Source organism: Orcinus orca, chromosome 18 (assembly GCF_937001465.1).
Source record: "Orcinus orca chromosome 18, mOrcOrc1.1, whole genome shotgun sequence".
Classification (NCBI taxonomy): domain Eukaryota; kingdom Metazoa; phylum Chordata; class Mammalia; order Artiodactyla; family Delphinidae; genus Orcinus; species Orcinus orca.
In genome coordinates this window covers 208,096-231,976 of record NC_064576.1, presented here as the reverse complement: position 1 = coordinate 231,976, position 23,881 = coordinate 208,096, and the positions used below count along the sequence as shown (strand labels likewise).

Genomic DNA, 23,881 nt, shown 5'->3' with positions numbered 1-23,881 from the left:
ACAGACACAACCAAACTCTGCGGGAGGCAAGGAGGCACAGTCGCGGGGTCAGGGCCGTCTGGTCCAGAGGCCCACGGGGGCGGGAGGGAGGGGCTTCTGGGCTGGATATGGGGGGGCGGGCGTCCAGGCAGGAGGCTCAGCACAGCCTCAACAGAGCTGCCCTGGGGGAAAGTGAGGGTCAGAGTAGGAGCCGCTTCCTGCCTGTCGAGGGGAGAGGCGGGCAATGTCATCCTCAAAATAATCACTTACATGGACAAAAGGAAATGAAAAACTAGCACTTCATGGGATACGCCTGCAAACGATTGGGCCAGCCCAGCTCCTAAGAGTTCCTTTTTTTAACTGTAGCACGAACGTGCTCCCTTTACTGGATAGGACGGTGGTTTTCTCCACAGGCAGACTTCAGCTCCGCTTTGCCCTCCCGGGGACCCCAGGATGCCCTCCGCAGATGCACTGTGGCCCCAGGCAGGCAGCTAACCCGCCCGGACCCAGACAACACAGTTTCATAGAGCCTTTCTGTTTAAATAAATGGTAAAGAAACGATGACTTGCCATTTAAATGATTAAAAATTATAGCTGTAAAAAGTTAAATGTGAACACCGTCCACTTGCACCATCAGGAAGATACCGTTCTCAGGAGGACAGAACTTTCCCCGAATCACCGTCCTGGAGGAGAGACAGTCCGGAAAAGCCTCCTTCTCCCCGAACGGTCTGACCGGGGGGTTCCCCCAGTAAATTTGCAACAGCAGTCCCCTCTCAGTGCCCACTGTCCCACACCAGACATGCAGGAAAGGAAGGCAGGGACGGTGACACCTGCTCACGGGTGAGCGGCGTTCTGCAGACCCAGGGCGTGGGGACACCCACAGAGCCAGGCCGCAGCCCGATTCCTGGACCCCCTTCCCCTGGAGAAAGGAGGGAAGGGGGGGTGTGTCCTCCCTCTCACCCTCACGCTCCATCTGCACTCCAGCCTGAGGGAGGACAGACCACGCTGGGTGGCACTGACCCTCTGTGGCCACCGAGGCCCCTCTGGCTACGAGCCCCAGACAGGGCACCAGGTCCTGCCGGCTCCCTCAGGTCCAGAGATCAGACGTAGGCTCTTTGTTTCCTACAGCAACGTTGCCAAACAGATGGTCAACCCTCACAGGCGATGCTGAGCCTGGAGGACGATGCGGGAGTTAGGGCCATAACACAGCAAGGCGTGCAGCTGCTCTGTGCGGGCAACACTGAACCCTGACGGCTGCCGGTGCCGGTGGCCTGTCCAGGGCGCAGTGCCCTCCTTGTCACCCAGGCATGCCCCCTTCCCTCCACCCTCGCAGCTGCCATCTGGGTCTGGGTCTTGTGCCACTGGGCTCTGCCCCCCAGGTTCGGCCCCTCAAGAACTGAGCTGCATTAAGACACCACCTCCTGTGACCTCCACCCGTGGTCTCTGGCCTTAGGAATTCCCACAGGACGTGTTCAGACATCCCTCTACCTTCTGTGTCTCTAAACCTCTCTCACACTTTCCATTCCTTTGTGTCTCTGGGGTAGATTTCGGGTTTTTTTTAAGATTTTTTTTGATGTGGACCATTTTTAAAATCTTTATTGAATTTGTTACAATATTGCTTCTGTTTTATGTTTTGGTTTTATGGCCACGAGGCATGTGGGATCTTAACTCCCTGACCAGGGATTGAACCTGCACCTCCTGCATTGGAAGGCAAAGTCTTAACCACTGAACCACCAGGGAAGTCCCTCTGGGGTATATTTCAAATGTACCTTCCACTTTACCAATTTTCCTTTCAGCTATGTCTAATCAACTATTTAGTTCATTCACTGAGTTTTTCATCTAAATTCTTGTGATCTGCACTTTTAGAAATTCTGTTAGATTCTTTTTCAAATTGGTGCAGGCATTCTTCATCGTTCCTTATCCTGCTCATGTTTTCAATCTTGTCTCATTACTTTTAAGTTCACTAAACTTTGTTAGCTGACATTCTGCAAACACTGCAGGCCTGATTCTGCTGTCTGTTGTTTCTCTTGGAAAATGCACATGACGCTTTATTTCTGTGTTCTCTGTGCATTTTCTCCTCTGAGCTCAAGCTCCCTGAAACGTTATACTGGAGAATCCTGAGACCTAGATTGAAGGAGAGGAGTGGATTTGCTTTCGACTGCCCTGTCACTGCCTCAGCAGGAGGTACAAACTACCAACCCAAGACTGCATTAACGTATGTGTATGGATTGTGGTTTCTGAACCACAGATGTGGTGCGGATTCAGGCTACACACTCCAAGAGCCAGCTTGTGATTTCAAGTACTCAGCACCAAGTGGACGCACAATTTTCTCGCTAACTTCTTTTATGGAGCAGGTTATTTGCTTTTGCCCTTACACTGCAGAGTCAAGGTCTGGGGCTACCAGCTTGCCCCTCACCAGTATAAATAGGGGTTTTGCCTCAATACTAAATGGTCACATACACCCATATTTTTAAATCATTTTTAAAATTAAAGTATAGTTAATTTACAATGTGTATTAGTTTCAGGTGTACAGCAAAGTGATCCAGGAATATATATTCAGAATATATATATATGTTCTTTTTTTCCATTATAGGTTCTTGCAAGATATTGAATATAGTTCCCTGTGCTATACAGTAGGGCTTTGCTGTTTATCTATTTTATATATAGTATTGTGTATGGTTAATCCCAAACTCCTAATTTATCCCTCTCCCCTCCCCTGCTATGCCCTTTGGTAACTGTGTTTGTTTTCTATGTCTGAGTCTGTTTCTGTTTTGTAAATAAGTTCATTCATATCATTTTTTTAGATTCCACATATAAGCGATATCGTATATTTGTCCTTCTCTGTCTGACTTACTTCATTTAGTATGATAATCTCTAGGTCCATCTGTGTTGCTGCAAATGGCACTATTTCATCTTTTTTATGGCTGAGTAATATTCCATTATATTTATATGTACCACATCTTCTTTATCCATTCACCTGGTGATGGACATCTAGGTTGCTTCCATGTCTTGGCTATTGTCAATAGTGCTGCTGTGAGCACTGGCGTGCATGCATCTTTACAAATTATGGTTTTCTCTGGATATACACCCAGGAATGGGACTAGTGGATCATATGGTAGCTCTGTTTTTAGTTTTTTAAGGAAGCTCCATACTGTTCTCCATAGTGGCTGCACCAGTTTACATTCCCACCAATCACATAGGAGGGTTCCATTTTCTCCACACCCGCTCCAGCATTTATTATTTGTAGACTTTTTAATGATGGCTATTCTGACCTGTGTAAGGTGGTACCTCATTACAGTGAGGTTTGGATTTGCATTTCTCTAATAATTAGCGATGTTGAACATCTTTTCATGTGTTTGTTGGCCATTTGTACGTCTTCTTTGGAGAAATGTCTATTTAGGTTTTCTGCCCATTTTTTTATTGGGTTGTTTGAGTTTTTGTTATTAAGCTGTATGAGCTGTTTGTATATTTTGGAAATTAATCCCTTGTCAGTAGTATCATTTATAAATACTTTCCCCCATTCCGTAGGTTGTCTTTTCACTTTGTTTACGGTTTCCTTTGCTGTGCAAAGCTTTTAGGTTTAATTAGGTCCCATTTGTTTCTTGTCTCATATTTTTTTAACCTCTTGGAATTACTTCATGTAGGTTTGTCTCTTTATTTGCTGTCAGCTTTAACTTTCTGCTTACAGCGCTCCCTGACTTATCTGGCATATTAGATAAGCACTCAATAAATATTAATTGAGCTAATGAATAAATTAACCTTTCAAAAACTAAGCTTATTAAAACTGTCTGAGGAAAGCAGGAATGGTCTGTGAAGGGTTAGACGCTCTGACGAGTTGGGAGAATCACCTCGGCATACTCACTAGAGTTAACTGGCTCCTGGTGACAGTGTTTGGGGGCTGCCCGATTCTGGCTGTATCACAGGTAGCCGACTTCCCAGAAGAGACAATATTACTACACCACTCTTTTTATTTCGCTCTCAGCCTCCCTTTTCTGCTCCAAAAGCTCATTTTCTTATGCCATCAAAACCAGAAACTATGATTTCTACCTCTAAACGTGTAAGAAATATTTTCAGGAATGGTCCCTATTTCTCGGCCTCAACTAAAGCAGAGGTTCCCAAATTCCCTTCCCAGAGACCCTCACCCGGCAGGTCTGCGGGGAGCCCAGCTCTGCAGAGACCCTCTAACGTGGACTCTTCTCCTGGGGAGCTCACGGAAATGGCCCTGAGGGCGACGGTAGCACCTTCAACATCAGCGCCAAAGCCACACGCGACTCCTGACAAACTCCTCAGTCTTCTCGTTCTCCTTCAACAAATTACTTCAGAGAATCCGGAGGGCGCATTCAAATAACACAGGGCCTCAGGAGCAGCCCTGCCGGTCTGGGCGACAACGGGGCACACGGAGAAGGGAAGTGTCTGCATGTTTCGGGGGCAGGAGATCTTAACAGTTTCTAAAAGTTAAATTCATTAAGTCATCAGAATGTGCTGTTTGTTCCCACTTAGAAGCAGCAATGTGCAAGGATATAATTCATCTGCTAACAATGTTCTCAAGCCCAAGACAGCTCTTTGGATGGACCCATACAGCCCACCGTTCTAAGCCCGAGGGTGGCCCACTGTCAGCACGGGCTCCAGAACCACTTACTCTGGTTGGGACTCCACCGGCTTTGCTGTGCTTCCCCCAGGCTCACACCACCGTCCCCGCCCGCCTGCCAGGGCGGCAGAGGCCCCCCTCACCTACCCACTCCCTCTCCCGGAGACATACTGTGACCACAGGTGCCACCACTTCCTACCCCAGGGCGGGGTCCGGGGCCAGCAGGCCTGGAGCTGGTGGGAAATGCAAATCACCGCCCTACCCTACCCGCCTGGGGCGACACCCGGGCCTTAACAGGCTCTCCGAACGGTTCCTACACAAGCCGGGGGTGAGGGGCACGGACGTGTTTCTGAGGCTGAAAACCTCTCAGTCTTAAGGCTTCAATGCTAGCCTCTCTCACCTGACCCCTCTGTTCCTCAAGTCTAGCAACAATGCTTTCTAGGTCTCTGATCTCCGTGAACAGTTACCTCCACCCCCGTCTTGAGCCTCTTCAGAAAAAGGAAGATGGTTAAAAAAAAGCTCCCCAAGTATTTATGCTCTGAAATCCTTGCTTTGTACTCTTCCGTTGCACTATATACTGCCCAGCTCATCTCGACTTAGAAAGTCCTCACCCACCTCTCAGCCGACTCATAAGTCTACGCGCTCTGTCCTTCCTGCTCTGCCCCGGTCATTACGGGCATTTAGGGACATGAGCCCGTCACCGCCCCGGGAGCCCGTTCCTCTCTCAGGCCGAGAGAGAGGATAAGGATGGAGTGAGGACACCCTCCGCACAGAAGCAACTGTCAGCAGCAAATAAAGCGGCAGCAGACGTTACCAGAGTGATTTCTCCACGATCTGGGTCCTGAAAACCTCCTCCTGGTCTAGGTTCACGGTGCAATAACAATCTCGCATCTTGTTTGGCCCCGGGTAAGTGGGAAGATTTTTGGCTTCACCTAAAAAGCAAATGTAAATCTATCATCAGTTTAGCATGGAATTATTCAGTCTCCTTGATAACCACAGACACCTTCCCAATGATGGATTTATCTCACAGCAAGGCACCCGCTCACTTCTGTACGTTCATTAGCTCTTCACGAGGTCTCGGTTTTCTTGCCTCCAAAGTGTTGATGAGAAAACCATCTGTACTGTTACAGTGTAAGGTAACATATACATTAACCTCTAAAGCAATGGATTCCTATAAAAGTAGTAATCCATTGGCCTAGGAGTTAAGGATTGTTTCGTTTTACCCACATTGGTCCCTTTAATATTTTTAATGTTTAAATTATGGTAAGATACACAGAAATTAAAATGTATCCTCTCACCCACCTTCACACATACAGCTCAGCAGCACCGCAGTTAACTCTATTCACACTGCTGCACAATCAACCTACAGAACTCCTTCACCTCGCAAAGCTGAAACTGCACCCACTAAACAACAAGCCCCGTGTCCCCGCCACCGCCAGCCCCTGCCGCCCACCTTCTGCCCAGGGACCTCGCAGAAGTGGAACCACACACTGCCTGTCCTCTGGGCCTGGTTTATGTCACTGAGCACAATGTCCTCAAGGCTCATCCACGTCATGGCCCGAGACAGGATTCGCTTCTTTTCCAAGGCTAACGTTTTGCTTATCTATTCATCCCCCGGGTCCCTTTTCATTTTGAATTTAATTTGATAGTATTAGGTCAAAGTTGGGGCAATAATTAAGGAGAAGGACTCTTTTTTTACTGATGAGTAAGCTACGAACTCCAGCTGTTTAGAAGCCGGTGAGGAGAAGTCTGGGGTGGGGAGGCCAGCCACGGGCCATGCCTCCCCGACATACGCTGGAGAAAAGGGAGGAGCTGCCAACGGCCCCATGGAATCTTGGACGCCACGTCGCCTTTGATCTTGGGTCTGACCGAAGACCATTAGTGAAGCCGCAGCCGCTGGACCCTCCGCCAGAAGCTGGGAGTGCGCCTGGGCTGCAAATGTGAGCAGTCCCTTTGCTTGTGGACTGATAGGGAGCAGAGGGGCTTGCAACCAGGGAGGAGAAGCCCCCTCCCTGGAAGGAACCCCCACTGACGAGCTCCCGCCTCCCAGGGGCCTCCTGTCCCCCAGCTGGGCGTTTTCAGGCACCAGACCCAGGGTTAGGAAGGGGGCCGGGGCTGAGCACCCAGCACCCACCAACGCAGCCCAGTCACAGCCGACACCTGTTAGTACCACCCAGGGCCGCGCTACCTCACGGCCGACACCTGTTAGTACCACCCAGGGCCGTGCTACTGCTTCTGGTTAAAACCGAAGGAAAAGCAGCAACAACAGAAAGCAAACCAAAACCTCAGAGCTCAGCCCCCAGAGGAGCCGCGCCCGCACCCCACAAACACACTTGACGCCACTCTCGGGGAAACACGCAGGTGGCAACTTCCTGCTGCCCAGGGTGGAGGTGAGCTTGACGGGCCGAAGTCTTTCTCTCAAACTTCCGATTGGCCTTATTGCTCGGGACGGAGGAGAGCAGCAATGAACAGAAGTGGCTCAGTAACTGGGCCCCTAGCAACCCCAGCTGTACTCTGCACAGGCGGGTCTGCCGCACACACGGCCGGGACACCAGGCCTCTCCTCCGGGCCTCGGCTTCCCCGACCGTAAAAGCAAGACAGCACACGTCTCCCAGCCTCCTCTAACTCAAAACGTTCTAGGAAGTTTTCTTTTGGGAATCGTCAGTGACTCTCAGATGGTGAAGAAAAAGAAATAACCAATGAATGTTTTCCTAGGGGTGCGGCTATCCTCACGGTACCTCACACCGCAAGGCTCCGGGAAGCGTGTCCACAAGCGTCAGGCACAGAACCACGGACCATCTGAGAAGAGGCGCGTGATCCCGCCCGGCTTCGAGCCCGCTGTTAAGTGTCCAAAGACAGACTTTCCGACGGCTCCTGGCAGATGTGAGCAGTCAGGTGGGCACACACAGGTGCGTGCGGGGGGCGTGACGACCCACAACCGAAGGGGCCCAGCGGCTTCCCACCCACTTTCCAAACTGATTTACGTTCACAAATCTTCCCCCTAACACAGCCCAGCTCTGCTGACTTTCCAGCTGACACCTCTAGGATGTGACCCTATTTCCTGCTGGAACTTTTTGGGCAACAAATGAGATATTTAGCTGCAAATTCCTGTGTTTCTTAAAAGTAGAAAAAAAAAACCTTTTTTTTTGAAAGTCTTATTGGAGATGGCCATTGGTGGAAAACACAGAACTGGGATTTTTTTTCTGTTTATTCTCGGAAGAACCTCAGAACGCAAGCAGCGGCAGCTGACACTTCTCTTCAAGGACAGAAGAGACGGACGCGCCTCCCCTGAACGATCGGGTTAACAGCTGCGAGATACCGAACTACCTTGTGTGGCTGTGAACGTGGCCTGGCTCCCCGCCTCCCAGCCCTGGCCCTGCCCAACCCCACCGGTTATAGAAACATCCCGGTTGCTATGACAGTGGCGACACCAGAGCACCGGCAGGCAGAGCGCAGCCAACATTAAGGAGCGGCTCAGGCCAGGAGGGTTGGGAGTGGGCCGGCACCCGGTCCTGGCCGTGTCGTCTGCCCAGGGTCCTCCAGCTGGGGACCCCACCGTGGCCCAGGGGGCTGGGCGGGGCGTGTCCCAGCCACACTCAGAGCAGATGACGTCTCCTCCATGCGTGTTACTTGTGCCAAAGGCCGGAGGCCGCTCCCCTCCCTGGAGGCAGATTAGGGGCCTTTCGTCTCCGTCAAAGGAGAAGAGCCATGACCCTTTCTCCAGCGTGTGGAGGCATTTGCCTAAGAAGGTAAAGCCACGCCTCGTATACATTTGTTGAACGACTGGATGGATAAACGCCTGCAAGGAAAAAGGAAAGTAAACTCTGGTTTCAGTCTACGAGCCAAGTCACGTTTCATACGCCTCCCTCCCGTTATCCACGTCTCCAAAATGTACACTGTCCACCCACCAGAACTGTCTGCTGGTGGATTTGATAAAGACGGTAAATTGGCGCCCGGTGCCGCCTCTGAACCCTGAATTTACACGGAAGCAAAAGGCAGCACTTAAAAATCGGTGATGAAACAGCACTGAAACAGCAAACCTGTTCCTGATCACAGGCGCCACACTCGGGGTGATCACGGCCAGAGAGCCCCAGACCCACAGGCACCTGACCCGGTGGAGGGAAGGGCCACGTGTGGCTGTCCACGCCTCCCGCAGGGCTGTGGGCGGTCTTCGCGGCACCGCTAGGTCCTGCCCTGACGAGGAAGCCCACTGCCCTTGTGGGGCAACAACGCTGTCTGCACCCCAAGAGGGGTGTTGGACGTCTAACCGGCCTGGGCACCGCACGTCAGCCAGCTCACCTCCGAGGGGCTCTGTCTGTCTGCTGCCCTCGAGAAGAGTGTCCTCAGCCACCCCAAGAGAGACTCCCAGCCGTGAGCTGGGGCCTCGAGTCTGCCACATCCACGGAGTGTCGGAACTTGGCTCTTTCCTACTCAGTGTGTTGGTTTTCACCTCAACTACAGGCCAACCTCTGCAAATAACACCTAAACAGGTACTCGAGCCCAGTGCACTAGTCCTGTAAAAGCGAAGCTCCCCGGCCCAGGGCCTCTGTGCACAGAGGCAGGACACGTGGAGGAATTAGAGCCCCCGGCGCTCCCGTCTTTCCATGGGCTTTCTGGTCATTCTAAACACCTAACGGGTCTACAAATTCTGGCAGCCAGCACAGCTCATGATACCTACATAGAAGCCTATTGGTCTCAGAAGATCACTTTCATGACTGAAACATCCTATTTCCATGAATATGTTGTTGACGGCCTTGCTAGGTGACTCTAGCACTTGATATTAAATAGAACAAAAGTCCGTAAAACCTGATGAGATTGGACTTTATAGTCAAGTTACCAACAGCCTCCTCTACTGCACACTGAGTTACAAGTCAGGAGACCTCCAGGCTGAGCTGCCAGACCCCGCAGGGCTCAGCTGATGTCTGCGCCCGGGGAGGGGCATGACCAGGACACAGGAAGATTTACTAACATGCATCGCAGGTTTCCTCCAATTTCCAGAAAGAATAGGTGACACCATGAAAGACAAGTTTAAAATAAGGCTGTTAAAATGGAAATTAAGCGTTTAACATATGGTGAGAGGGAGGAAAGTTACACCTATCCAACCCCACCGTGAGTGGTTCCGAGTTTCCCGGTAGCTAAGGAACAAATGGAAATATGGCGGAACACACACTTCTCACGATTTACCTAAAAATGAAACACACCAGCTCTCCAGGAGGAAACACCATGAAAAGAGGGGCTGGCGTGGCTTCCGAGAAAATGTGACAAAAGATGCAGAAACATGCTCAAGGCTCTTTTCTGTCCTCAGCAGGTGGGGACTCGAGTGACAACCTGTGAGAATCGCTTGGCACAGGGGGGCACGCTGACGGGGGCTGAGGACGCTGGGCGGCCAGGAGTCCCAGGAAGAGCCCGGTGAGGCCCCATTCCGCACGCAGACACGACAGGGTCGCCCCTCAGGCCCGGGGACCGCGGGGCGGAGGGACCCTGGAGGAGCCTCTGGTCACCCCCTCCTCTCTGTGGACCCCACGGCCGCGCCTGGTCTCGTTTCCCCTCTGCGTCCAGCACCCCAGCAGCGCCGGGCAGATGACGAGCATCCCTGAAATGTTTGTCCCAGGGATTAAAGGAGAAAGTCTGTGATGAAATGACCACGCACGGCAGCTTCTGAAGACAGTCGCCAGAGACACGACGTGGGGGCGGTCACAGCTCCTACTCTGCTCCTCCGAGGGGGACTCCCGTGTCCCTCCCTTTGGTCTGGGCTGGCCTCAGGGCCCTGACTGACCAGCAGTGACTGCCGGCTCCCTGGGAGATGTCAGAGCCATGTGCTTCCACCCTGGCCACTGGACACCCTCTGCCCCTGAGCCACAGGCCAGGCCCCGGAGGCCACCGCTGGGGGGGCAGTGCAGCTGCCTGGACAACCCGGGCCAGCCTAGCTTCCCAGAGCTCCACACGGGTGACGGATGCGTCTCGTGCCTGCGGGGCAGCCCGCCCACCAGCTGCCCACCATGGCTCCAACCAGGCCTCACGTCCAGCCCGAATCCCTTGGCCCCAACGTTGTGAGATGTGATAGCACAGCTGTCAGACGCTCACGGGGCTCTAGGCGAAGCAGCTCTTCACCGGTCCCCTCCCTGCACACGGTGAGGACTTAAAGGTGTGACTAACCCGGCAGTGGAGAGCCCAGGAGACACCCAGAGTCCCTCCAGGTGAGGAGACCCTGCCCTGCACCCCTGCTGCCTTCTGACTCTGACTCAAAGTACCTCCAACTCTAGTGAGAATAATGATGAAGTGCGGCAGCCGTGCAGCCGGGGGACACCCGGGCTCCAGCAGCACCGTCGACAGCTGGGCGAGTGCGGCGATGACCGAGGGCCTTCCGGGCTGGGAGCTGCCCCTCAGGTCTCAGCTGGGGGCTGGCGGCGAAGGCAGTGCTCTCCCTACACGGGGAGTTTTCAATTCTGAATAAGTTGACGCCATTTAAAACTGGTGATTTCACGTTTTCCTAAGCCAGGACTGCCGCTCCCTGAGAAAACTCAGAAGCTCCAGCGGTGCTGGGCCACGGCCCCGTTTTAACAGTGCCTGGCCGGGTCGGGGCAGCCCCTCCCAGGGGCACCTGTCCGCCCTCCTCACGTGCTGTGACTGTCAGATTTTATCTTGTCGCCGCCCGGAAGACTTGTGGAAAGAAGTACTGACAGGACCCCCAGCTACAGGAGGGTCTACTCCTCCCGCCTGAGGCCTCCACCCGCCCCTGGAAGCTTCCGTCTCTCCCCGTGGCCCGAGCACCGGTCACCTTGAGGGCCGGGAATTTCTGGCTGGCTGGACGGCCCTGCAGGGCTTGCGGGGGTCCTCTGGGGCACAGATCTGTGGCACTCCTGCAATCATAAAATGCAGGGCTGGCAACACCTGCCGGGCTGCTCGGCCCGGTGCCCCGACACCCGTGGGAACCCCCCAGCTTCCGAGCCGGTGGAAAATGTCGGGGCTGCAGGGGGCGGGTGGGCATCTCCTCCACCCTGGGCTGTCCCCCCGCCCTCAGAGCTCCTTCATGCAGAGCCCGGCAGACCCCCTAAGGCAAGGGGGCGTGGAGAACCCTACACACTTCTCTGCTTGAACTGAGAAGGCCTTAGAATCTAAAGAAAAGTGCAGTTTAGGCTCCTGGGCAAGAAAGAACGCCTATGGCACGAAGAACAGCAGGTGGAAAGTCGTCCATTTCCCCACGTTCTGGCGGATTTTGTGGACGACGGCGCAGCCCCAGGATCGTTTAGATCTTCCATCTGAACTGAACTCAACCTATTCAGCACCTAAAAACGCACAAAATATTAGCTAACTTTGCTTTTACTTAGAGGCTGGTCTCTTCCCATCGGGAAAAAAAATCAAGTGCTATTCTCTTGTGCTTTTCCAATTGAGCTAGAAATGAAAATAGTGCTCTTGGACAACAACCCAATCCTGAAATAAAAGCTGTACAATTAAGCCCAGGGAAAAAGAAGCCACTTGTTTCCTTTAATTTCCGAACGCTGTGGTGAATGGGGATTTCCGATTCCTTGGAACCTAAAACTTTGTGCCTCTGGTTAGGACATCCTTCTTCCCCTAATGCTGCATTCCTAAGGGCTGCTAAGGCCAGAAAAGAACAAGCGGCACTTACTCTGCCCCCCTAACCCCGGGGACACACCTGAGGGGCCTCGGGGACACTGGAAACGGGGCAGCGGGCGCCCCAGCAGGCACTCGGGGGCACACGGCCCCCCCTCCAGGGCTCCCTCTGGGGCAGGACAGGAGGGAGGAGTGCTACGTGACATACACGCTCACTCCATCAACAGCACGGTCAAAGGCCCCACGACTGAGACACAGCATCTGACCAACGTGCCGGTCGCCACTGCCCCGTGTGCCGGGTACCCCGAGCAGCTGTGCCTCTGCTCTCGCCCCCGGCCTGCGACCAGCCTCGGGACCCTCCCCACCCGAGCTCCGGGCACCCGCGCCTCGTCCGGGTGGAAGTTCCCGCCCGTCTCTCCTCTTGACTGCGAGCCCCTCGAGAACAGGAGCAGAGTCTGAAGAAGCCGGGGTCCTCCCGAGAACCGCCGTTTGACACATTTGCATACATTTGTAAACTGCAAATCTCCCGATTAACTTTCACACGAGAAGATGTTGGTTAGCTGGTTACTAAGATCAATGAAGAAGCTTCTGGAAAACAAAGTAGGGAAAACACCTAAGAAATAAACAGGGACCAAGAATATCATTACGTGCGGCATCGTGATGACTAAAGCAGCAGCTGAAGACTGTCGGCAAGGCCCCCCACTCCCCGCTCGGCTGCACGGCCCCGTCCTCTGCTCCTCTGTGCTTTGCTTTTACTAACTGCACAGGAATCTCCAGGAGGTTATCAGTAAAAGGGTGGGGTGAGAATTTCAAGGTAGCTGAGAGGGTGAAGGAGAAAAAGGAAACAGAGGTGGCAGGGATATGACTAGATTTTTTCTTTTTAATGTAACAAACTAAGGTGAGGATATTGTGGAAACTTCGGGAAGAGTGAGGACCCCTGGATACGAGCTCTGCAAGGGCAGGGAGGCCACCCCTAGCGTCCCTGCACATGTGGGCAGCGATCTGGAGGTGCCCGTGAGCACAGACGACACAGAACAGAACACAACCCTTGGGACGTTTCCGCGCTACGAGACCCAGATGTGAGGGGTGAGGGAGGGACCCAGAAGAGAGCCAGGAGAGGTGGGGACACCTGAGCCGACACCTGGCAGTGGGCATATGGCCAGACAGCCATGCTGCTGCACGTGCCTGGCATGGACAGGTGTGTACGTGCATGGTTTTTTTTTTTTTTTTTTTTTTTTTGCGGTACGTGGGCCTCTCACCGCTGTGGCCTCTCCCGTTGCGGAGCTCAGGCTCCAGACGCGCAGGCTCAGCGGCCATGGCTCACAGGCCCAGCCGCTCCGCGGCATGTGGGATCCTCCTGGACCGGGACACGAACCCATGTCCCCTGCATCGGCAGGCGGACTCTCAACCACTGCACCACCAGGGAAGCCCTACGTGCATGTTTTGATCTCTGTTTTTTAACAGATTTATCGCGATAGGATCGGGGGACCATGAAGTTCACCCATTTAAAGTGCACAACTCAGTGCTTTTAGCACATTCTCAGGGTTGTGCAACTCACCCCTCACACCCCACACCCACTCCCAGGCCCTGGCAACTTCGTTCCGCCCAAGGGTCCTCATGGTTTGACCAAGTGTCAATTCAGGGTTCAAGCTGCTTTCCCCTCACGCCTGCAGGGCCCCATCCCAGCTGTGGGAGCAGCTCGCGCGCATTGAATGGTCCACATTTCAGTCCCATCCTCAGCCTCCTTCACGGGCTGCAATGTGCCGGGTCCTGCTCCCGCTGGAGATTCAGGGTGAACAGGAGCTAGCAGAGCACCCAGGCAGCAGCGACCACCAGGCCGCATGAGCGCCGCGCGTGAGGACCGGGCAGAACCCCCTCTGCCGGGGTGGGGGGCTGCTCTGCCTCCCACTGAGTGACAGGTCCCTTCCTGGGACCGAGAAGGCAGCAACAACGAGTGCCCGGACTCAGACTCTCTGGCAGAAGGGCAGCTTGTAACTTTCATACGCCTGTACCGCGTTGCCAAACAGCTATCGTCTGGAGCACCGATTCACAGGCCCACCACCGCGTTTGAACACGCTCTTTCCCAGATCATTGCTAGAACTGAGTCGTCGAAATCATGCACCTCTGCGTCTGAGAGGTAAAAATGCTGTGTGTGCTTTGCCCGCCGTTTGCTAAGAAGGGCTCTTTTTGAAGGACCTGATTCCATTCCATTTATTTGGGAGTTGAAGCCGCTCCCAGCCTCTCCTGTCCCTCATCTCTGTCCTCCGAGGACAAGGGCCCCCAAACCAGTCCTGACAAGGGTTAGCACACCCAGCTCTGACGGAGGCTGTGAAAGCAAGGGTTAGGGAGCCGAGACCTCCTTTGCTGTCACATTCTGATTTTCCAGCTGTGTCTAGATCCACCCTCCCGACTAGCCCTACAGTATCCTGTGGTGCACTGACTGGAGGGGCTGGGACCCCCGCACGGCCCGACGTGGCAGGGCGTCCACCCGCCGCCCTCCAGCAGGTCCCCCGGTGAAGGCCAAGGACCCTCACCTCGGGCTAAGGGCTGCCTGGCTCCGCTGCAGCCCGGGTTTCTGGATTCTGGCAGCAAGACATTCTTCACAGCTTGCATTAGTGTTATTTCGAATTCAAGGAGGAAAGACTATCTGGGAAATATGAATTTGGGGAAAGTCGCCAAGTGCGGCGCAGCCACGAGCCCCGCTGGTCTCGATGCACAAAGGAAGACGCTGGCCTCCAAAGACCCCACTCCACTTGCAGAGGAAAGACCCAGGTTCATTTTCCAGAAGCAATCCACATACGACCCCACCCTGTATATTTTGGTACTATTTTTGCTTTTCTTTTTCCCACACCTTTCTCTGAAAGAGTCCTGTCTTGAACTTGAGGAAGAAAACACAAAGCGGTGCAGCCAGGGTGGGAAGAAAAACTTAAGCACAGAGTCACCAACCAGCCCAGCAATTCCACTGGAAAGATGTGAAAACAGGTGCTCAGACAAATACTTGGGAACTTCCCTCGTGGCGCAGTGGTTAAGAATCCGCCTGCCAACGCAGGGGACATGGGTTCGAGCCCTGGTCCGGGAAGATCCCACATGCCGCGGAGCAACTAAGCCCGTGCGCCACAGCTACTGAGCCTGCGCTCTAGAGCCCGTGAGCCACAACTACTGAGCCCACAAGGCACAACTACTGAAGCCCGCGTGCCTAGAGCCTGTGCTCTGCAACAAGAGAAGCCACCACAATGAGAAGCCTGTGCACCACAACGAAGAGTAGCCCCACTCGCCGCAACTAGAGAAAGCCCGTGCGCAGCAACGAAGACCCAACGCAGCCAAAAATAAATAAATAAATTTATTTTTAAAAAAACAAAAAAACACACGTGTACGTGAATGTCCACAACAACTCTATTCATGCTGATAACACATGGTGTATCCTCCGTGTTGCCAGGGGGGTGGGATGAGACACGTCCTTACAGGCGGCTCAAAAGCTCTAGAACTAGACCACGTAGTGGCACCACATGTAAACGTGCCAAATGCCCTGAACTGTACGCTTAGGAACGGCTGGACTGCTGAATTCTACGTTATGTGCATTTTGCCACATTTTAAGCAAAACGAAGAAAAGCTGGTTACGGGTGTGGACAGAGCGGTGGTTGTTCAGTGTGACCATGTGTCGTTCACGGCCACGCACCTCCCCAGACCCTTTTCTGGAGAGAGAAACGGTGGGAATAAATAAATACCTCTTTTGGAGTATGCATTTGATTCGGTTGTTTTTCGTTTGTACTTTTTTGTTGGGGTACAACGCACACTCGGTAAACAGAGCTCCACGAGTTTCCCTACGTGCACGGCCGGGTACGATGGGGAACGTTTCCGGCGCTCAGCACGTCCTCAGGCCCCTCCCCATCCAGAGCCTGGCCCTCTCGGAATTCCACAGAATCATCGGTTTTGCCCACTCTGTACCTCATAAAAATGGAGCCAAATCCACTAACCCGTTCGGGGTTGCAAATGGTAATAGTCTTTGATTCTGGTTTATAAGCAGAAGTAATTTTATGAGAGAGCGCCCCTCTTCTGCCGTTTGCTGACCCACTGCTGAGGTCCACACACCAAGGGCAAACACTCGGTAACTGCCTTTTATTTACCAAGTTTTCAAAGGATGAATTAGCTCCCTGTTGCCCTCAGAAGGTGGATAATTTGAGTTTTTTGTAATTTTTTTGCAACCTTTGTTTTTTATTGAGATGTAATTTATACAGCATAAAATGCAACCTTTGGAAACGTACGATTCAGTGCTTTTTAGTACAGAGTTGCACGGCCATCAGCACTAATGCCCAGGACCTTCATCACCTGAAGCAGAAGCGCAGTCCCGTGAGCACTCCTGCCCCAGCCCCACGTCCACGCGCCCACCAGGCCTGCCTTCCCTGGACGTCTCGTGCGACGGCAGCGTGGCCCTGGCCTCGGCTCCAGGCTCCCCCGCGTGTGGCCCGTGTCAGGCGGCATCTCTAGGGTGTGGGCACGGCTTCACCGGGACAGCCGCCAGGTGACCGGTGCGCGGCTGGTTGTCAGGACAAGCGGCTCCCCGTGTCCGTCCACCCGGCAGCTCTGAGCCGGGGGTCAGACCGGCAGCAGTGGCATCACCGGGCGCCTGGTTGGAAAAGCAGACTCCCAGGCCCACCGGTCCCGCGGCCTCAGGAGCCGGCCCACGTTTGAGAACCGCTTACAGTCCCAAGGCCGGCGCCTCCCTGCCCATGCCTCGCGCTGTATTCCACAGCGTTCTAGCTGTCCCGGGAAGCACGCTTCTCCCGGTCACGGATGCTCAGGGGCCTCCCCGGTGGCTCAGGTGGGCGTGCCTGTCACCTCCCTGACAACCCCTCCCGCCCCACCCCTCCAAAGCCGCCTACTTCCCCTGAACGAGGCACAGCCCTCAGCTGGGCCCCTGAGGCCCCCATGGTTCCTGCTGCCAGTGCGTCCCTGCGTCCAGACCCCCGCGTCGCCCACCTCCCACCCTGAGGCCCACCCCCTGCCCCCAGCGCTCTGCCATTTCCGCGGAGGCCATGGTGCTTCCTTTCCGTCCCACGTGGTCCCACAGGAGGGTCGCGCCTGCAGGGGCCAGGCCTCCCCGTTCAAGTCGCTGGGCGGTTCTCGGCAAACGCGGGAACAAGGAGCGCGCTTGGCGCTAACGGGGACCTGCCCAGAGGGGAGGATGACCTTGGCTCGTCACCCGCCTTCTCTCAGCGGAGCAGCAGCCATGCGGCTGACCACACGCACCACCACACAGAGGAAGCCAGGGCCAGGCGAGGGCGCCCGCAAGAGCGAAGGGGGTGACAAGGGGACGCGGGAAGGGCAGGCCCCGTGGAGGCAGAAAGGTGGGCAGGAGTCTGGAAGGTGGAGGCTGGGGGTGGCCGCCCCTGGGGGTGACAAGGGGACGCGGGAAGGGCAGGCACAGTGGAGGCTGGCTTGAGTCAGAGAAGGCGTGACGCCCCAGGAACATTCCGGAACACAGGCTTCCTTGAGCCTGGGGCCCAGGAGAGAGGCAGCTGGAAGGCACGCGGGTGGGGTGGGGGGAGGCGGGACCCTGCCAGGGGTTCCGCGAGTGAAGTAATAAAAGCTTCAGAACGATTTCTAAAGGGCTGTGGGCTGTGCTCAGCTGTGATTCATATGCACGAGTCTCTCTGGGTGGGAAGGATCTCAGGCCGGCCCTGCAGGCCAGGACCATGTGTCCCCGGGTGACTCAGGCCTCGGCCGCCTGCATTCCCCACCCTCGGGGCCTGAATACGGCTGCAGACCCAGCCCCACGGCAGCCCCCGGGGCTCTGCATCTCAAGAGTTGTTTAAAACGCCAAAGTCATTTTCAACACCGCTGTCTGTCTAAGGAGGCACGAAACACCACCAAGCTTACCGCCTCGGCCGCTAGACACACCTCCTGTTGTGTGGAGGAGGAGGGAGGGGCCACCAGGACCCGCAGCAGCGACGGGCTCGACAGCTGGGCCTCGCCAGGCACAGCCCCCAGCACCCACTCCACGGGGAACTGAGGCCCGGAGGCACCCGGCAGATGCGATCCAGGGGGCACCTGGGCTGCCCCCACACTGCCCGAGCCTGCCTCTGCCCGAGCCCGAGGGCTGTGTGCGCAGCGTCCTCTCGGAAACAACTGCCGCGCCCCAGGCTTCGCGACTCGACTCCACCGTCCGCGGCAACGGCCTGCTCTCCGGCTGCTGGAGGACCGCGCCGAGGAAGAGCCCAGGACCCGCCCGGGCACGAGATGCTGCGAAAGTGCGATCCACAATGGCCCTGATCCCGGCGGCCGCGTGGGCGCGGCATCGCTGCGGCCCTTCTCCCCGCGGCCACCACCCCGACCGGCCAGCGGGGGGACCTCCACGCCAGGACGTGGGCCTCCAGGGTCAGGCTCCTGCCCAGCCATTCCCGCTGCAGACTCATCAGGTCGCAGGGAGCAGACGGGCACCGGCCTGAGCGGGGACCAAAGCGTGCCAGAGATGCCCACGCTGGTCGCGGCCTCACCCCTCACCCGCAGGGCTCCACGCAGCGCACAGGCTGCGCCCTGGAGGCCGGAGACAGGGACCCACCCCCGAGGGAGCCCCGCCGTCATCCCTTCCGGGTCTGGGGGCAGAGTCTCGGTGAGTGACCAGAGGTCACGTAGAACAAGCAAACAGCAGAGGGTCAGTCTGCGGACTGGCTTCCCCAGAAGGTGTGCGCAGCTCCAGGGTCTCGAGGGGTAGACGGCCCGGCCCAGAGCAGCGAGTGGCCGAGGCAGGGCCCCTCTGAGCTCGCCAGCTCGGCGGTGCCCACACTCTGTGGGGTCTGGCAGGAGGAGAGGCAGGCTGACCAGCTCAGACGCGGCAAGACCCCAGGCCTCAGATCTTGGCACGTGCGCCGTCGCCTGGCGCCGACTGTACTGCGGTCCGCCACTCGGGACCCCCTCAGGGCAATCCCGGCCCCATCAAAGCACGAGGGTCTGAGAGGCTCGGAGACGCCAGCAAACACAGAATCTCAGGATCCCAGGCACGCTGGGTCTGTGCCCAGCACCCCAGACTTCGGCGCCCCAAAGGGAGCCACGGCGCACGGACCCGGGCCTGGGGGGCTCCTGCCACGAGGTGACCAACTGCCAGGTGCAGCCACACTGGAAGCTGGGCCCAGGGCCCGCACAAGCCAGCCACAGCGCGGCCCCTGGGGTCCGCGAGCATAGGCCGTGAGCCCCCCAGGAGCGCCGCCTCAGGCCTGGTCGTCGGGCGTGGGTGGCCGCGGAGAGCATCAGCCCGCTTCCGTGCACCCGCTGCAAAGACGGCCTCTAATCCGCTGTCCCTGCAGAGAACCGCAGCCTAAAGGCCGCGCTGGCCTCTGGATCTGAGTCTTCGTGGCAACTTTAGGACAGGAGGAAACGGCAAAATTAAGACTTTGGTTTTTCCTTCCTCATTCATTTCTGGAAAGAGCGGCCAGGAGCGAGATCAGGTTCCACGTCAGAGACACGGTGCTGCGTTTGTCCCTTCGCTCCTGAATCACAGCCGCGGCAAACCTGCCGCCCACCCGGGTGCACGCGGGTGGCCCACCTTCTCCCAACCCAAGGCTTCCCGCCGCCCCGGGGCAGGAGGCCCCGCCCACAGTGCGCAGAGAGGAGGCAGTGGGTGGTCCTGGGCGGGGCAGAGGGACCCCCGCTGCCTGACAGGCCTGCGCCCCAAGATGTGTGAACCACGAGGGGCAGGTCCGTTCACAAGAGCAGCAGAAGCTCGGGGCGCAGGGAGCGGGTGCCGGCCCTCCGACACCTGCGCCGAAGCTCCTTACCCCTGGGTCTGGCCAGCAGCACGGGCTCCGCGGAGGGCGCCCAGGGCGAGGGCCTGCGGGGAAGGGGACTCCGGGGCCACCCGGCCGAGGGCAGAGCAGCCCCGCCACCGCGGCCCCTGCGTGGGACCTGCCCCCCACTAGCCACCCACCTCCCCCAAAGCCACTGTCACATCAAGGGCCACGGCTGACAAAGCAGAAATCCACCTCCGCCTCTTCACCGGCCTGAGGTGGGGACGCCTCACTGCAGAGGCCCCGTGTCCAGGAAGCAGGGCACATGTGCCCGCAGCCCCACGGCCTCCCCTTACGCCTGGCTACCATGCCCACAGCTGCCGTTTCTTCTCAAACTTTCAAAACCATGTTTTAAAGGCCATGAATACATCTACATTGAGGTCTCCTGAGGCAGGGGTCCCCAACCCCCGGGCCACAGACCGGTACCGGTCCGTGGCCTGTTAGGAACCGGGCCGCACAGCAGGAGGTGAGCGGCGGGCGAGCATCTGCCGCCCCCCATCACTCGCGTTACCGCCTGAACCACCACCCTCACCCCCTGTCTTCCGAGAAACCGGTCCCTGGTGCCAAAAAGGTTGGGGACTGCTGTCCTAATAAAATAATCCATAAAACAAAGATTTATGAAGGATCGATGTTTATTATAACAATATTTACATTGGCCAAAAGAAAGGGAACAGTTAAATGTCCAAAAACAGGAGATTCCAACGGCCTGGGCCCGGCCTCCAGAGCCGACGGCAGAACCCCCGGTGTCCAGAGCGCAGGAGAGGCGAGGGCCGGGGGCTGCAGGAGGGAAGGGGGCTGCGACACAGCAACCAGAGTGGAGATTACGAAGAACTTCCAGTAACACACAGAAATGTTTGAAGGGGAAATTTAAGCGGCATACGTAATACACACGTATATATGTGCGTATTTAATATCTAATAAGTATATGTGCACACAATATATCTCCATATGAAAAACAAAAATGGAGAGGAAATAACTGAACAGAAGAACCAACATGCTAACAGTGGCAAAGCTTTCAGCGGGGAAATGAGTCACCTTTTTCTCAACCCTGAAAACTTAAGAACTAGGTTTTCTAAAATTTCTATAGAGCCTGCACTGTTTGAACAGAAATGCTTCTAAATTTAACAGCATCTGAGATTTATTTTAAATATAAATTTTAGGTCTAATCTCTCTTTCGCCAGCTATTCCTTCCTTCTACATTAAACACTGACAGAGTCAATTTATTATGTGTCATGATAACAGCCGTTTCTGATAAGTAAGTTTAAATGTAAAATGACAGAGTGTAATTCAGGGCTTTGTGAACAAATGCCCCCTTCATTAACTCTAAACTAGAAATTCACTCACAAACCCCACTGAGGCCGAGAGCTTCCAGCTCCAGAGGCTGAGTCCCTGGCAGATGGTAAATTAATCACTTAATCTTATTAAGTGTTTTCTGCTTAAGTCCTGAACCAGCTGGGTCCAAACTGTGACACATGCCAGGAAGTCACCTGTCCCGTCTCAGGGCACACGGGGGGCACACAGTCCATGGCCACCGAAGGACAGGCACAGGCTCTTTTAGAAGCTCTATGTTTGAAACTGAGTTTTATAGAGAAACTCTTTTTTCGTCCTCTTTTTGAACACTTTTTATTACAAAAGAAATACATATTCATTGTAACCGGTAATGCTGCGTAAGCACCTACAGATAAGGTTTGTCACCAGCCTCCCTCTGCCCGCCCCACAGCCCTGAGCTACACCAGCCCTGCTGGTTCACTTCCAGACCCTGCGCTGCACCCTCACAGCCCCACAGGGAGGAAATGTCGGGGGTGAGGGGAGAGCCTTAACTTGGTTACTGAAACAGGATCACTGATCACGGCTTGGCGAGAGCGATTTTCTCTTTACCACGAGACACGTCTGCTTCCACCCATGGATCCAGGGACGACCCGGCCACCCTCAGGACGTGGCACCAACACGGAGTGTCCACCCCACTACCTTGTGCAGGCAGGGCTGAGGGCGAGGCCGAGCCACCAGGGAAAGTGTCTGCGAGCACGTGGCCTGGGCCCCGCCCGCCTGTCCCCCACCTCCCAGCCAGCCTGTCCCGGGCATGAGCGCTTGGCCGCTGTGAGGTCATCACTTAGACAGAAATGTTTATTCTTATATAATCAGATCGGTCTATCTTTTTAGTTTACTGACTGCTTAGAAGTTCTCCCACATTCCAGAGGTTATTCACAATATTCTCCAAAATGTTTCTGATATCTGGCTTTAGTTTTTCACTTTGTAACCTTTAATCCATTCGGCATTTGTTTTACATGGTGTGAGTTAGGATGTAACTTTTTTCAAGCCGGATGCCAAAGAAGGCAGCTCCCACATTCTCCAGGGACTAAAACGCATCTTCATTGTGGATCAGGTGCCCATATACGTTTTGATCTGCTTCCGTATCCTCTGTGATATTTTCTGTCTATTAGGAATCTAAGAATATCTACCTAACGTTTTTGAGTCGACCGTGTCTGCCTACTAAAAGGTGACATATACGCAAGCTGACAACCCCATCACTTGTCACCCTCCAAGTGATAATCACATTTCCACACACCAGCTAATAAGCCAACACTGAACGCTCCACACTTCCTCTTTAATTTATTCTAATCTGAATCTAAGCATCCTCTTCCCGCTTAACAGTCTACAGTGCCTGAGCAAAACACAAAACTACAGAAACTCCTCCGGCCGCGTGCCCTGCCGGCCGTGTGCCGTCTGGGCCCCAGCACCTCACCTGGGGACACTCGCCCTCCCCAGAGCGCCTCTATTTCAGCTCCCACAGTCTGAGCCCTTGGCTGGCCTGGCCTGGCCTGGCCTGCCCGTTTGTTGATCAACCAAGGGCCGATTCGCCATTTTCCATGAATTAAAATAAACCGCCCTCACAGAAGAGCCCAGTCCTAACGCCACCACCACGTCTAAGAAATGAAAAGTGCTTCCAGCTGCAGCGGCCGTCTGGCGGCCCCTCCCCAGGGCAGTGACGGAGGAGCAGCCCCGATGGCCGGGTCAGGGGACCGGGGGCGAGAGGACCGGAGAGGGCCGAGGTCAGGCAGGGAGCTGGGGACGAAGGCCAAAGGGCAGGGCGGGGCGTCAGGGAAGGTGGAGGCCCAAGGGCAGAGGGAACGCTCCCTGAATTAGCAACACAGGAAGCAGCTACCACTGTGTGTGTGTTACAACAGCGGAACAGCGGCCCAGGACATCTGAAACCCAGAAGAAAGGAGGGAGGAGACGCAGAAGCCTACGGCCCTCGCACATCCCGAGCGCCCTGGGTGTCTTTCCCGCATTTTCTGTTCCACTGGCTGGTGATGGCAGATGTAACGTTTCGTCCCCACCTCCCTCAAGCGCGGCCCAGCGGTGCCACTTCCCACCCCCATTACCCGCCCTTCGAAGGTCTGAGGTCCTGCCCCTCACGCCCCGCTCCCAACGCGGGCGTCCCCCCATCCTCCCAGGGCGCTCCAAGCCTCCGGGGTCAGGGCCCACGGCGCGGCTGTGCTCTCCAGGACAGAGCCAGCACGACGCTCCGAACCAGCGGCCTCCCCGCTGTCACCTGAGATCAGCAGCTGCCTGTGTCCCCGTCGGTAAAAAGGGGACACACCGCCCGCGAGAGGCCCGGCTCCTGGCACTCTCCCAGGGCAGGCACTCCCCCGGGACCATCGGAGCCCTCGTCTTCCCACTCCCGCCACAACACAGGGGCCGTCGCTGTCACCACCTTGCTTGGCTCTCTTGGTGCCAGACCAGCGGGGAGAGGCTCCTGCTGCGTGTCCGGACCCACCGGGTCCACAGCCTCACACTGGAGGCCGGGTCCACGGCAGGGTGTCACGCCCCCAATCACACCGACAGCGCTTCCGCTCGCGTGTTTCTGAGCCGCGCCAAACGTCCCGTGTAAGTCAGAGTCCTTCCACGGAACTCTGGTTCCACAGTTATCGCCGGGAAGGTCCAGTTCATCACAGAGAGGC

The 23,881-nt window shown here is 55.7% G+C and overlaps 1 protein-coding gene across 2 annotated transcripts in view; it reads right to left on the bottom strand.

Moving 5' to 3' along the window:
• RASA3 (RAS p21 protein activator 3) overlaps positions 1-23,881 on the bottom strand; it is an 89,701-nt gene that overhangs the window by 48,470 nt on the left and 17,350 nt on the right. For both annotated transcript variants that reach the window (XM_012534419.3, XM_012534421.3), the window contains exon 2: positions 5,381-5,498. In XM_012534419.3, the coding sequence (XP_012389873.1) occupies positions 5,381-5,498 (118 nt within the window). The remainder of the gene's footprint in view (positions 1-5,380; positions 5,499-23,881) is intronic.